At 36.8% G+C, this 14,676-nt stretch overlaps 1 protein-coding gene across 2 annotated transcripts in view; it reads left to right on the top strand.

Annotated features, from left to right (window-relative positions):
• The window catches only part of MBOAT2 (membrane bound O-acyltransferase domain containing 2), a 93,523-nt gene that overhangs the window by 15,408 nt on the left and 63,439 nt on the right, over window positions 1–14,676 (top strand). The window contains exons 2-3 of one of the 2 annotated variants that reach the window (XM_066547236.1): window positions 1,984–2,129; window positions 5,520–5,597. The exons of the other annotated variant lie outside the window; for it this stretch is intronic. Of the exons in view, the coding sequence (XP_066403333.1) occupies window positions 1,984–2,129; window positions 5,520–5,597 (224 nt within the window). The remainder of the gene's footprint in view (window positions 1–1,983; window positions 2,130–5,519; window positions 5,598–14,676) is intronic. 2 annotated transcript variants of the gene reach the window in all.

Below are 14,676 nucleotides of genomic sequence, written 5' to 3' on the forward strand. Positions count from 1 at the left end.
GACACCATGTGATACCAGTTGGTAAATTATATTGCAGTCAAAGCACTAATGTCTGGGCATTCAGTAAAACCAGCAATGCAGGTGTGTCCATTTCAGGACAGGTATTGATGCTCATTTCTTCCCTCTGTCTCTTTACCTCAGCTTCACTACAAATCTGTGAATGTGCAACCTTCTCTGTCTCCCTTCTCCTTCTGGTCTGTCTAGGATGTGAGTTCTTTGGGTCAGAAACATGCTTTGTGGGTTACATGGCATAATTTCTGTAACAAATATTCATACAAATGTTGGTACTGAAGTAATAATTTTTTTGTTTTCATTTTTGTTTCTTGCCCTCTTTTCTCAAACATTATCAGTTTGTTTCCTTTTCAGTAGTTCATTTGACTGTTTTGTATGAAACTTTTTCACTAAATGCATAGAATCATCTTGAGTAATAAACCTCACTCTGTTTCATTTGCATCATTGCTTATAAAGGAGAGAAAACAGGTCAAGTTATGCCCTGGAAGAATATCTCCTCATTTATTTAGGATTTTTCAAATACTGTTAAAAGCATAATAGAAATGCAGTAGTAAGAGAACGGATGGAAAAGTGTACGTGACATTTTAAAGAGCAGTTTAATTTAGGGAATTGTGCCTATTAAAAAGCACAACCCTGCCTTTTGAGTCTTTCCCTGCTAGCACTTAATGCTTGAACTTGATGTTACGGGTTTTGGAGTGGTTCAGTTGTTACAAGAAAGAGAGTTCTGTAGTTGTTTTAATTGCTACTTCAAAAATGACCATGTTTTCATACTCTGACCCTTACCTATTATGGCCTGAAACTTGGTTGAAAAATGATTAAGGAATGGACAAAGTGAATTATGGTACTGCAAGTGTGCACTATGTTGCTGCAAACATCAATATTACACTTGCTGTCAGGAACATAAAAATAGTGTTGTCATTGTACCCTGTGGTGTTAAGATTAAGTATGTATTTCAGCTAAGTGCCATCAGAGTCTAAAATACTGTTGTGCAGAGAACCAGTGAAGCATGCAGGATATACAGGTTTCTGTTCTTGAAGTGCTTAGAACCTGAAGCAGTTGTTCCCAAGCTGTTGCTTGTGATGACTTGGGATGCCACTATTAGACATGGAAAATTGTTAGGCAGTTTTCTATATGAGTAAAAAATAAAATCTATGAAGTGAGAAATGTTACTTTCTAAATAAAGTAATTTTTCCAGCTTTTTGTAGCTTAAGCTACTTTTGGTAGTGGTTGCTGTATTTGAGGAGTTTCTTTCTTTATTGTGCCCTTACTGTTACATTTTTTTCAGGCCACAGTCAGAACAATTCTTTGTGCTCACTGATTTAGTTTTATTCAATTCTGCTTTTGCTTTCAGTGCCCTAATGTCTTTAAATATTTAATATACAAGAAATTTTCTGTCTTCAAGAATAAATGGCCTGAAGGAAGGAAGAATTTCCGAAACTATCCTACTTGAATGTACAAGAAGAAAATGCAGTGTGCAACCAAGCTGTTTATCTGATTATATAGCACTGAAATGCACTGCATTGAGCCTTGCTTCTGCACAGGCTACTGAAGTGATCTATAGTGATCTATCAGTGATTTTTGGAACTGATATGTAGCTTTGAGTCCTGCTCACTTAAAAAAGCAAATAAAACTGCACTCAGATCTTCGCATTACTGGGAGAGTAGAGGTGATTTAATAGTTGATAGTGGTTTGGTATTCAAAAAATCTACAAAAGACATTTTCTTTTCTTGATTTAAGCACATACTGCTTCACGTTTGATGCATCTTTTCCTCTGAGCTGCTTGGGGGAGCACTGGTTTGTGCTTTGTGGTTTGTGCTGGGAGGGACTCATGGGAGAAGCTCTTAGACATGCTGTGGTAAAAGCCATGGCAAAGCTACAGGTTCTGCAAATTGCTGAAAATGTGTGGATATTGCTGTTAATTTTTAATACACACTTGTGTGAGTTCTTCTTTCTTTTCTTTTTTTTATGCAGGTCAACTTTGTAGTGTGCCAACTGTTTGCCTTGCTCGCGGCTGTTTGGTTTCGAACATACCTTCATTCAAGCAAAACTAGCCCATTTATAAGACATGTTGTTGCAACACTCTTGGGCCTTTATCTTGCACTTTTTTGTTTTGGATGGTAAGTTACACTTAAATTCATTTTTCAGGAACTTGTCAATTTTTATTTCTGTGTTACGAAGAACCGTATTGCCTAATTCTGTGGGGTTTTTAGCTGCTGCAAATGTACTGAAATAAGCTTAAATATTCTGATGAGGCCCACAAATTTTGAAAGGTCATCTGTAAACTGGTAACTACCATACTGGCTGCCTGTGGTTTTGGAAAGATGAAGCAGGTGCAGTTTGTTTAACTTCTGCAGCTTTTTTTTCTGTAAACTTGCTGGAGAGGTATTCTCTTGAGGCACAGCACAGATGTAGTGACTAGGATAATTTCCTAGAAATACTCATGACATGAGATAACTCAGGGTCTTTTTCTAAATATTGAATATAATGTGACATTTTAAGGAAGAGTTGCTGGAACTGTAAAGTATATCTAGTGACACTCCTAGTAGTATAAAATGCCCTGTTTCATGGTTTCTTTTTATTCTTTAATGATTTGGAGGGAGGGAAGATGTGATTGTTTTTCAGACACATATTTTGTGTGACTGCTGTTTGCGTATCTTGATCTTTCACAGTGTAGCAAGACAGAATGTTAGTAAAGTTAGAAAAGGGTATTCATTTAGCTTGGTGAATTTTTTTTCTTCAAAAAATAGCTTACTAAATGGCTCACATCTTCCCAAGATGGTTTGAGTGCCAGTTTCATTTTATTGCATTGTAAACAAGGTGCTTACTTGGCTTCAATTGTATAAAAGACTTATTTATGCTGACTATTATAGAGCATTAGTGAGCTAGGGGGGATTAATCAAGCTGTTGTGCAGGTGGGAAACTGCACACAGGGTGTGCCTGCATCTGTCTCTGCACATGCAGAGTGTGTTGGCCTCTATGTAGGCATGTTGCAGAACTCTCCCAACATTAATTGATATATCTTGTTTTTAAATTTTGGGAAAGGAAATCAGCAACCTTTATTCTTTAGATTTACATGCATGACTTACTTTTATATAAAATTCTACTATGCCAGTCCATTTCTTAAACATGTATTTCTTAAACATGGTATTCTGCTTTGGGAGAATGATCTGATCTCAAAGACTTCCAGTCTTAACACTACAGAAAAAGAGGAGGATATGGGAGATAGGAGGTACTATGTGAGGATTTTTTTGAGAAGCACATTGTTTCCATTGCTTTAGAAGCAGAAATCATTAATTGTAACTTGTAATTAGAAAGGATTACTAATATATTCACATATGAATTTTGGATATGGGAGATTTTGGAAAGAAAAAACCTCTACTCCCCACAGACATAAATAAAAATTTGTGGAAGCTTCTCACTATCAATATGCCCTGGAAAAAAAAAAGATGTTTTCTTTTTAAGAGGTTAATTTCTATTTTGCAGTTACTGAGCTAAATACTATTTAAAAATTATGAAAAATAACATAATTTGAGTTGTTGAAAGTACACATTCTTTAAAGATTAGTACTTCTGCCAATGCTTTTTCCTTTTGGTTAAGTACATGTTATACAAGCAGGTTTCTCGAGGGTTTGTTTTTTTTTGTTCCCCCTTTCCAAGAAATCAAGGATGCATACAGGTTACAAGCCCCTGATAACATCTTCAGTGACTCTTGGTTTGTGCTGCTATAACATGATGAACATTTATGAACGTCTATAATAAGGAGGAAACTGTTACTGTTTTGTTATATAGTGTTACTAGTAAATGTAGTAACTTGTAGATCATGCAAATTTAAATGTGGGAAGTAGTTTGTAATCTGCACTCTTTTAAGGACATTAAGTAGTAGTTATGTTATCTTCAAGTGTGTTAGTTTTCAGTCACTTTTGTAATCCTTGTGAGGGTGGTAGAGGAAAGAAAGAGAAACAATAATTCCTTTGCATAATAGTAAATAGCATAAAAGGCCCTGGATATGTACCCATTGTATGTAGTTAAAAATCACTATTCTCTGTGGTATCTCAATACATCCCTTTGAATGTTTGAATCAAAGAACATATTGCTATTGTTAGCAGCTCTGAAAGAGAAATGTTTTCAGTGACTGTAATCCTGGTATGGTACTCCATGTTAGTCCACACTCTTTTAGGCTTTGATATCTTAGTCTCCTTTCTCTGTAAAAGAACAAGCCTCTTAAGTTTTTGTCATTTCACTAATGCCTGTCTTTGCTATACAATATTGCTAATGCTTGGCAGATAAGAAAAGGAAGTAAATACTTTTTAAATTGACAATTACTATATTAAACGTGAATTTTAGGTAGTCCTATCCTAAATGAGACTAACTAGAAGTGAAGCATGGGAGAGCATGTACAGACTGGCTCTTCTGTAAAAAGTCAAGATTTTTCAAGGTTAATTCATGTCCAAGTAAATAACCTTGAATCCAAGTTTTGGCTCGGTTCCTCCTGGATAGGATGAAGGATTTTAGTTGGATAGAACTGGTTTTCTTGGTTGAAGTAATTTCTTTGTTAGTAGAGGAGGAGTGAAATTAAGAAATTGTTGGTGATAAGCTGAAAGAAAATAGCATCACTGTAGCAAAATGATTGCTGCTTTTTAGGCTGCTTTTCACGGGGGAAAAAAAAATCCCAAATTAGATGAGTTGTGTCACTTGAGCCTATGTACATGTGGTACTGGGGCACTTGAGGTACCAGAATGAAAAAACCCCAAGTTACTGAAGATCAGCTCTTTTCCCATTCACTGGCACTGCTTTGATGGCAGTGCTCTTTAGCTTACTGAAGTATAACTCCTTCAAAGGCCAAAGCAAACTCCCAAAGCTGTGCTGTTGGATAGCTGTGGTGGTAAGCTGTGGAAAACAAAAGGAAGAGCTTAGAGCATCTTTGTGAAATAAATCTGTGGCTTGTTGGTGTGTAGGGCTTTTTTTGTGTGTCTTTTTTGTGACCATCACCACCATCCCTTTAAAAGTTACTGACAGCCTGGGACAAAGAGACTGGCTGGACACAGTCACCATTTCTGTTGAGTGGGAAATCTACAATATTGTGGATACTAAGAAATTGTTGGCCTATCTGGACTATCTATTGCTGTAAATGGGTAGAAAGATGAATATGGAAATGAAACCACAAAACTTTCGTGTTGTTTACAGTTATTTACTCATGAAGTAATGCCAAATGTAAGACATAAGACATATTCTTTGTGTTTTAATAATTATCAACATTTGCAATATTCTTGGTTGAGCTGGAGCATTGTAGCTAGCTGTCTAAGTCTTGTTCAGTACTGCTCTCTGTGTAAAGGGAGAAGTTCTCAGCAGAAGGAAGGGTAACAGAAAACCTGAATAGAATAAAAGGGGATTTTTCTTTGGGAGCAGTGGTGGCTTTAAACTTTGAACTTCTTTAATCTCACAATAAATGTGTGCAGTTGATTGTCATTAAAGAAAATGCTATGAGGGTTTACTTTTTTTTCCCCCCAGGTATGCCTTACATTTTGTTATACAAAGTGGAATTTCCTACTATATCATGATCATAATAGGAGTGGAAAATATGCACAAGTAAGTTTCCATTCTAAAATTTATTTTACTTTGCCTTTACAAGAATGCTACTGTTGAGGGGTTTTTTTGTAATCATGCATATATACCATAATTCTAGTTGTATCATAACATTTCAGTATTTGAATTCTCTAACCATGGTTTTATTTTCAGGTGAGAAGATGACTTATTTGGGAATTTTTGCCAGCCTTTTGAAATATCTAAAGCTCATTAAAATAATACTCCACTGAGACATATTTTGTGTTTACATATTCTTCGTTTTTCATCATTGTTTAATCTTAAATATTTCTTGGTGTTGACAGATGACAAATGTAATTTGAAAACAGACAATGCTAGTAGATGGAGGGTGTCTGAACAGAAAACAATTTGTTTGAGAAATTTCCTTAGGAACTAAGTGCTTATAATTCCTTTTTTTTTTTTTTAATATCAGTATGAATGCTGTCTTAGGTTAAGAATACATTTATAAAACACATACAGAATTATTTGAAGTTTGAATGCCTGATTATATCTTGCTTGAGTATCTGAATCCATATAGAAAAACACTTGTTTCTCTTTTTCAGTCACTCTTAAAAGCAGGGAAGACATTTATTACTGTATGCATATGTTTTACTATTCCAGTAGCCTAGAGATCAGAAACAAATTAAGTTCCCACTGTGTTAATTCCTGCATAAATGTTTAGTAAAATAGCAAATCCTTGCTTGAATAGGTTCCTGAAGTATGTGAGCCTGTGAGAAAAATGCTGGTAGAAAAAACAAAGAGGAAAATTGCTTTACACAGAAAACACAAAGCCAGGGCAGCCTTAGTTCACAATTCTATCTGTTAGAATACTCTGCTGAATTGTAGTGTGATAGTGAGTGTAGTTTTATTGTCTTTTAAAATATCCCATATTAGGCTCTTATGTTCAGGATTTTCTTCAAGGCCTCATATTCAAAGTCTGTAGATGTGAGAGAACCTCATTTGGTTGGATAGCTGGTTTATAGACAAACAGCTTCTTTTATTACTTGTTCTTGTAAGTAACTTGTTCATGTAGATTTCTCTGTAGACATTCAACAATGTAAGCTAAAACTTATGTTACTTAATATTCTAAAAGAAATGATTAATGTGGTTAAATGCAGCAAAGGGAGGTGCCAGTCAGGAGCACTTTGGCCTTTACCATAACAAGGTATGTAGGTTTCTCAAAAATGGAAATCCAGCAGTGGTTTACTTTCCTAATAGCGTGAGACAGGTAGGCAGATTTCCTGCTCTGTGGCAAGGGAACAGTAATTCCTGATCCTCCTAATTCATACCAGCTGGTTTCACTGCATGGCCTGATCTGCTGAGATGTTGGCTGTGTTATACACAGCTGTTACTGTGCAGCTGGGAGGGGAACCTAGATTTGATTTCAGAGCTTATATTGCTTTGTCACCATATGAATTAGTCTGCCATTGGATAAAACTAAAAAGCTCTTCTTTCAGTGGAAGAAAAAAAAATGTAAGAGTCATTTGTTACTTTAAACTGTGGACAATGTGTGGATGCTGTATGGCAAGCTGCAGGAACCACTTCTAGTAGGTGAAACAGGCAAGACTACACAAGGTTTGCTCCTTCCACTGCTGGAGTATCCCAGAAGTGATGGTGCCTAAGGAATGCACCAGGTACACTTAATTTTCTGTCAGGAAAATGCCACTTACAGGTTTCTGTTTGGCAGTCTGAATAGAAACCAATGTGAATGACTCCCCTCCCCACCTAAGTGTTTGTCTTTAGGCTATGAATGTGTCTCATGGTGCCCAGGGGAGACTGAAGGTTAAGTACTGTACAGCAGAGTGCAGCTGGTACCAGCTGGCCTCAGGACTGAAGAATGTCAGTGTTTTAGTGGGGATGTGTGTACAGCTGATTATAGTGCTTGTATATATCTGCATAGCCCCAGGTTTGGTATTTACTTTTTATGTGGTAGAGGGACCCATTGGCTGGCAGTCCTATCTAGATGTTACCTGCATTGTTCAATGAGCATCTTAACCTTGGAGTTGAACATCAAATACCTATATGTGATGTAAATATAGATTCAAGTGGATTTTATATTGGAAAAGCAGTTGTGTATTGTAGAAATGATATTTGTCTATTATCTAAATTGATTCACTGACCTAAGTTTCCTTCTTTTCTCTGCCCTGCTGGCTGTCCTGCAGATTTCATGAGTGTATGGATAGGAAAAACATTATTCCTCTCCTTGCTGTTTTCCTTACCTTCTAACATAGCTCCTCAGGGTCTCCAGCCTCTCTAAAAATTGCTTAAACAAGTAAGAAACAACTAATTTTTTTAAAATGCTATCATTTCAGTTGCTGTGCACTGCTTAAACAGGTTTCCTTACCCTCTGAAGCCAGGAGAGGTTTTTGATAAATTTTTACAATCACCTTTCATGGTAGCTGTTATGTCCTATTCTGTTTGTTTTGATGGGCATACAGTTCTTTGTACTGTTCCTGTGCCCATGTATGTGAGCTGTTTGAACATGATAATGTAAAGAGATATTTGAATTAGAGTAAACAAACTTTGGTTGTAACTGGTCTGGTATCTGTGGTGGTACTTCCTGGTCATACCTTTCTTGGAATTTTGGAATGTTAGTCTTCAGTAAGTTCCCTTACAGTCAAAGCTAGAGCCAGGACTGAGAGGGAGGTTCCCCTTTGCCTTCACTCCTTACTGTGAAGTTGATAAACAATAGATGTGGCAAAGGAGGTGTGGTGAAGATTTGATAGTTTTATCTTAAAAATCTCAGATTGGAGCCAAATAAGTCTTAATCATCTGAGTAAACTAATTCCCTTGGCATGCTAATTGTGGCACCTAATTTGTTAGTCAGGTGTTCGATGATGTTGAATGTCATGATTTTTCTGATGCTTACCTAGAAATCAGACTTGTATTCTGAAGTCTGTGGATGGAAACACTGACTAGCACCAGGCAGTGATTTTCTGTATATTGGAGATTTGATGATAACAAAAATAACCATGTAAATGGATTGTAAATTGTCTGTCTTCAATTACTTGGAAAAATAAGCACTTGTTGATGTTAACAGCTGTGAAGGAATTTCTTAGTAATCCTTGTGAATTTCTTCTAAAAGTATTTGCTCTAAGTAGCTATTGCAAGTTCATCCACTCTGGTAACTTGCTGTAACACTCCAGGCTGAGCCTATATAGAACTCAATGCATGGCTTCAAACAATCATGTATAAGTTGAAAAATAACTTGATATATTATCCTTCCTAAAATAGGAATGTTTAAATGGAAAGGCCTTTAATGAGCATGTATTTTGTAATGACAGGAAAGGAGTGAAAAGAGAACTACAATTTGCTTACCTGTAGTGCCTATCACTTTTTGCTGTACTTTTAAATAAAGATTAAATACACTTATTTAATCTTGGGGGAGGTGTGTTTGTGTCCCTATAGAGGTATAGGGAGAAGGGATAGGAATCATCCAGTATCTGCAGATTTGTAAATGTTGGTACTTAATAGAGAGGCTGAAAAAGATAATGCATGGGCATATTTATATTATAGCCTTCTCAGTTGGTTTGGTACAAAAAAGATATATGCTGCCTTAATGCCACTAGGAAAAAATCTGATTATATTTTTGTATTTCCAGAGAGGAGTGTAAATCAGTCTTTTTCTTAAATCCCCACCTCCTTTTTAAAATTTTATTTCATTTTATGCTTGATTGCTGATGTTACTCAAAAGAACAGAGTTCTCAAAAGAACAGGGTTTTTAAATAGTGCCATTGACACATAAAACCTCTTATCCCTCTTGCAAACTCAGGTTAAAAAAAACCCTTGTACTTTGGTTGTAGGAAGTAGCTATGCTTCATTGAGTATTGATGTTTACCTGAAGGAGGGCTCCCTTACACTGTGTGCTTCTGTAAGCATGTGGAGGACAGCCCTGTCTTGGAAGGAAGCTGTAGTGTAAAATTGCCTGGGTGTGTTAGAAATCTGTTGGGATGGAGCAGCTTTTTGGCTTGCATATAGATTTTTTTTTTTTAATCTTTGTGCTCAAAGTGAAGCTGAGCACAATCAGTCAATCAAAGCAGAGTTGATAAAGTTGTGTTTTGGGGCTCTGTATTTGTTTGGTAATCTCTGGGGCATCTATACAGAGTTCTTCAAGGCACATTACTCTGCCTGTCATGCTGCCAAGCAACTTGACTGTTAGCAAATGAGCTCTGAGTCATGGTATCATTGCTGCATGGTTTATTACTTCAACAAACTATTGATGTCAAATAAATCAGGCTCTCTACAAAATGAAGTGGCAGAATAAATTGTACCTAGAAGAATTCAGTGAAAGCTATGTTCTTCTTCAGCTCCTGGCAAAGACAGCCACTAATAAGAGATGATTAAAAATTCTGGTTGCATGGCATTGACTGAATGGAGACAGTGGTGTTTGGGATAAAGAGATTATGTGCAAGGGTACCATATATTAGAGTTAATTTTCTTCTCTAGGAGCATAATTATCCATAGCTTTTTGTTCTTTGGTGAAATTTCTTGCATTTGAGACAACTTTCACGTGACTAATTACAACAAGCTCAGCAAACAATAATTTTCATTGTTCTTAATGAAACTGCTGGCTGTAATTTTGGCAAGTCAGTTTTGCCTGCAGAACTGCAGGTGATGGTGTATGAAGTGTCTGAGTTGGAGCTAGAAGATCATGACCTTTGATACCAATGCACTGCAAACCGTAAAAATTCTGTTTCTGTGTTTTTTCTTTTCCTTTAAAGGAAGGTGGATGTAAATAGAAAGCATTGATATTTAAGAAATACAAACATCTTAATTTTAAAATCCAGTGCCTCAATTAAAGATATTAAGTTTCATCTACCTTTTAAAGCTGATCAGTTTTGCGGATCAAATGTCTTTACTGGAAGTTAAAGATAGGATCACAGAATCATAGAATAGCTGTGGAGGGAAGTGTTTCTGACTCCCACCCTGACTGCTCAAAGCAGGATCAGCTAGAGCAGGTTGCTCTGTGAAATCCAAGTCTTCTTTAGTACTGACATGATCCTGAATAGTTCCAGTTGTCATAAGCATGCTAGCCATTTCCTTTTGGTGTCTTGCTTCAATGTTGATTATAGTTTAAAATTTATTTGAGGTGACTTCATGCAGCTTAGTTTTCCCATCTGTTTTGAACTTGCACAAAAGCTTTTTATGCTTGAATTTTCCCTCACCCAATAATTGTCCAGATTTGGTATTGTTAACTTAAATTGATCAGGCTCATTTCAACTTAAGGTCAAATAAACCAGCTATACTTGAGACAGTTACTTTATAGGAAGAGACCATATTAGGCAATGAGTAGTAGCATGTCAGTCTATCCTTTTTTGTAAGAGGAAGCATTAATAATAAAAAGAGGGGTGAGGGCAAAACACATGAAACAAAGACTATGTCAAGAAAAAGTACAGAAGTCTTATGTCTTTAATCAGTAGAAACAGGTGGAAGCCTGGCTGAGTAATGCAGAAATGTCAGAGGAGTATTTGACACTGCAAGTTTGTTTTACTTTGAATTAACTTTTCAGTTATGTTCGAAGATAAACGTTCTTCCAGTTTTCAACCAAGAAATCTCTTCTTCTTGACAAAGATAGTGAAGGATCTTGAGGAGAAGCTGTATGAGGAGAGGCTGAGGTCACTTGGTCTGTTTAGCCTGGAGAAGGGGAGACTGAGGGGGAACCTCACTGCAGTTAGAACTTTCTTGTGAGAGGAGGAGATAGCAATCTCTTCTCTGTGGTGACCAGAATTTTTTGTATTGGAAAAGCAGCTGATCTGGCATCTGTGGAGGTACTGGACCAGTGATAAGAGCTGAGAGAATCACCTGAAGTTGTGTCAGGGAGGTTTAGGTTGGATATTAGGAAAAGGTTTTTCACCCAGAGGGTGGTTGGGCACTGGAACAGGCTCCCCAGGGAAGTGGCCACAGCACCAACCTGCCAGAGCTCAAGAAGCATTTGGACAATGCTCTTGGGCATAGGGTGTGACTCTTGGGGATGGTGCTGGGCAGGGCTGGGAGTGAGACTCTGTGATCCTTGTGGATCCCTTTCAACTTACCATAGTCTGTGGTGCTAGGAGAAGATATGCAGTTGATTTACTTGTACTCCCATCATTATGGACAAATTGGATTTCTTGCACATAGCCCTCCTGAAAGCAATTTCCTTATGTATTGGTTGGCATAATTTTTAATTGAGAAGCTTAGTGCTTTAGAACGGTAAATTTTAAACTTTCTATTTAAAAGTTACATGGAATTATGTTGGAAGAGAAATGGGTAAGCAAAAGATAGAAATCAGAGTACAGTTTAAATTTACTGTAGAATTTACAGTACCTATCTTAAATTTGAACTTCCTGTGTTCTGTTTTTTGGGAAATTTTAGCTATGTGATACTTTAGCAGGTTTGTTGTGTGTTTACATCTGGTAAGAAGATGCAAGTATCCTAGGCAATGTAGCATGGAGTTTATCTTCAAAACTGGATAATACTGAAATAAAAAATACTTAGAATAGCCAAGTGCTAAGCTGTTCTTGCAGTCATTACTCATCACAGGCACAACAGGAACTGTGAAGTCAGTAGGCTTGCGAAAGGAAGCTCTGGGTAATTTGCTGTATGATTACTTAAAGAGTGAATAATCTGTTTTATTAATAGATCATACCACATGGAAATGCACAATGCATACAAGTAATGCACCATTTTAAACAAGAGTCACCTGAGTAACTTTCTTTTTCTTGGTATACTGCTCTCTCTAGGAGTGTCTGTTTAAAGTCCTATATTCTGGAAGCTCTTTAATAAGTGTAAGCATTTTCAGGTCGTTGAGGTTTCCTCTTTTGCTGCCCTCCACTGTAGTGTCCACTTGTGATACCACATTTAATATTTGCTGTGTCATCATCTATGTGCCTAATCACTGTCTTCTGGCTTTGATACTGAGTGCTGGTTTTAGTGGTAGGTGTTAATGTTTCTGTAAAAAGCTTTTTGTCCTCAAATAATATTAATCTCTTGAATACTTTAGGGATATCTTGAGGTGTAAATGAGATGGTTTGCATACAGTGGGATTAAATAATAAGGTTTTACCATTTCCCTACATAAGATGTACAGGTGTCAGCTAAAACTTGGTAAATGTGTTACAACAAAAGAAAAATCTATAGAGTCATCCTTTTTTTCCCTACAAGATGAAAGGAGGTCTCATTGAACAGTAGTAGCCACTTTTCTTCAGTTGTTATGAAACAAGAGTGTGGGCTTCTCTGGATCTCTCTCTGCATGACCATGGTGCTCTGAAAAGCTGATTGGTACATGCTGTGGCTACATCCTTCTGCAGAGAGAGAACATTCGTACAAACCTATAGTCTTGGTGGTGTTTGTTTTCAATTGTCCTCACTGCAGTAGGTTTGCTTCAGAAATCCGTGTAAGCAGTGTAGTTGTGATTACTTTAGAGTTGTCCCCACAGTAAGTTCTTACCATTTTTGTGATAACAAAATTAAAATTTGGTCTATGTGACCATGATGTGCTAGATTCTATTACTTACCTGAGGTACCTTTCCAGAATGGAGTGAGCGCCTTACCAAGCTTCTATCAGAGCTGCAGTCAGAAGCCAATGGTTTCATCAATCCTAGCTGCTGGAGAGCAGAATTTATGTAAAACACAGCTTTTGCTGTGTTTTATGTAAATATCTAATGTGTCAACATCTGTGTCCAGTTAGGATATCTTCACACTGAAAAAGCTGCAGCTTTTGGATGTGAGAACAAAACTTGATTCATAGGTAGCTTCTGAAAAGTGTTAAAATAAAGCTTTATTCTGATGTTGGTTTGATGTCAAGTATGGTTAGTTTCTCTCGTGTTTTTTCCATACTTGTTTGAGCAATTAGTATGTGACACAGTCTGTATAAATAGAAGGGGCTAAATAAAGGAGCCTAAGACATCTAGAAGCAGAATGTTTGGTTTGTTGTGCCAGCTCTGTTTTGCTACTCATATAACTACTCAGTGTATTTTTCAAAGATACTGAAAAAGTATTCCCTTTGCAGTGCAGAAGTGCAGTTAGCTCAGGAATATTAAATGATTTCTGCTCTTATACATCATCCTCTTACACATGAGAATTGAAATAAAAGCTACAACATAAACTCAAACACACAAAGATCAGATGCAGTCCTTGTCCAGTTCTTATGGTAGAAGAAATCCTTTTGCTGGAAGTAGAAAATCCCATATATAGTAGCAGTTAATAATAATGAAATCGGGTAAGTGGTGCTTTGTGAAATTGGTAAAATGGACAATGGTAGAAGCATTAACAGTTTTTGCTAATACATCAGTTCCTTACAAGCATCACCACTTTGTGTTTATGAGCAGAATCAATGAAGAAATAAAATAATTCTTAATCTTTTAAATCTTTTGCTGTAGGTGTCAACTGATGTAAGAACATGGTTTACAAGAATTATATTGAATAATCATACTCTTCAGGTCAGCACTGAGAGGCATTTGTTTAAAGTATATTATCAGGATGGTAATGACCTACTGTGTGCTTGTGTTCATTGTGAAATGAAGCCATTATTTGTCCATAGTGTATTCCTGCAGTGTTTCATAATCACATATTGAATTTTCTTTCCTTGGTCTCTCATACTCAGAGTGAAAATATCTGATCAATCAGAAAATAGCTTCTGTTTCTTAATTGTGCTTTCTCTCTTATCTTCTGCAAACACGTAGGAGCACTGTGACACTGTCCAGTTTGTTCTGTGTGCACTGCCTCAGTTTTCATGCCACAGGGCATGAACAGTGATAACATATGTTTAAAATGGCATTTGGTCAAGTCACTGAGCAGATGTCTGAGCAACCTGTTGTAGGTCACTTTCCTTTCCTCTCCTTGGCTGTGAAAATTCTTGCTCTTTTCCTGTCTGCCTCTGTGTGTTAAGAACTGTAGTAGGTTGTGATTAACAGGTAACTCATGCAAACTGTGCTTCATTATGTAGTTGAGAAAAGATGAAGTGGTGAAGAGGAGACTAAACAACCCAAACAGAATAACTGGTACCTGAATGACAGACTTTGTGTACTTATGGTTGTCCTGACCTGTTCTCTTATACTTGAGTAATCAGACATTTTCATGGGGTAACTTCAGCAGACAGTCCTTGAACTAT

This window comes from Molothrus aeneus, chromosome 3 (genome assembly GCF_037042795.1).
Source record: "Molothrus aeneus isolate 106 chromosome 3, BPBGC_Maene_1.0, whole genome shotgun sequence".
Taxonomy (NCBI): Eukaryota; Metazoa; Chordata; class Aves; order Passeriformes; family Icteridae; genus Molothrus; species Molothrus aeneus.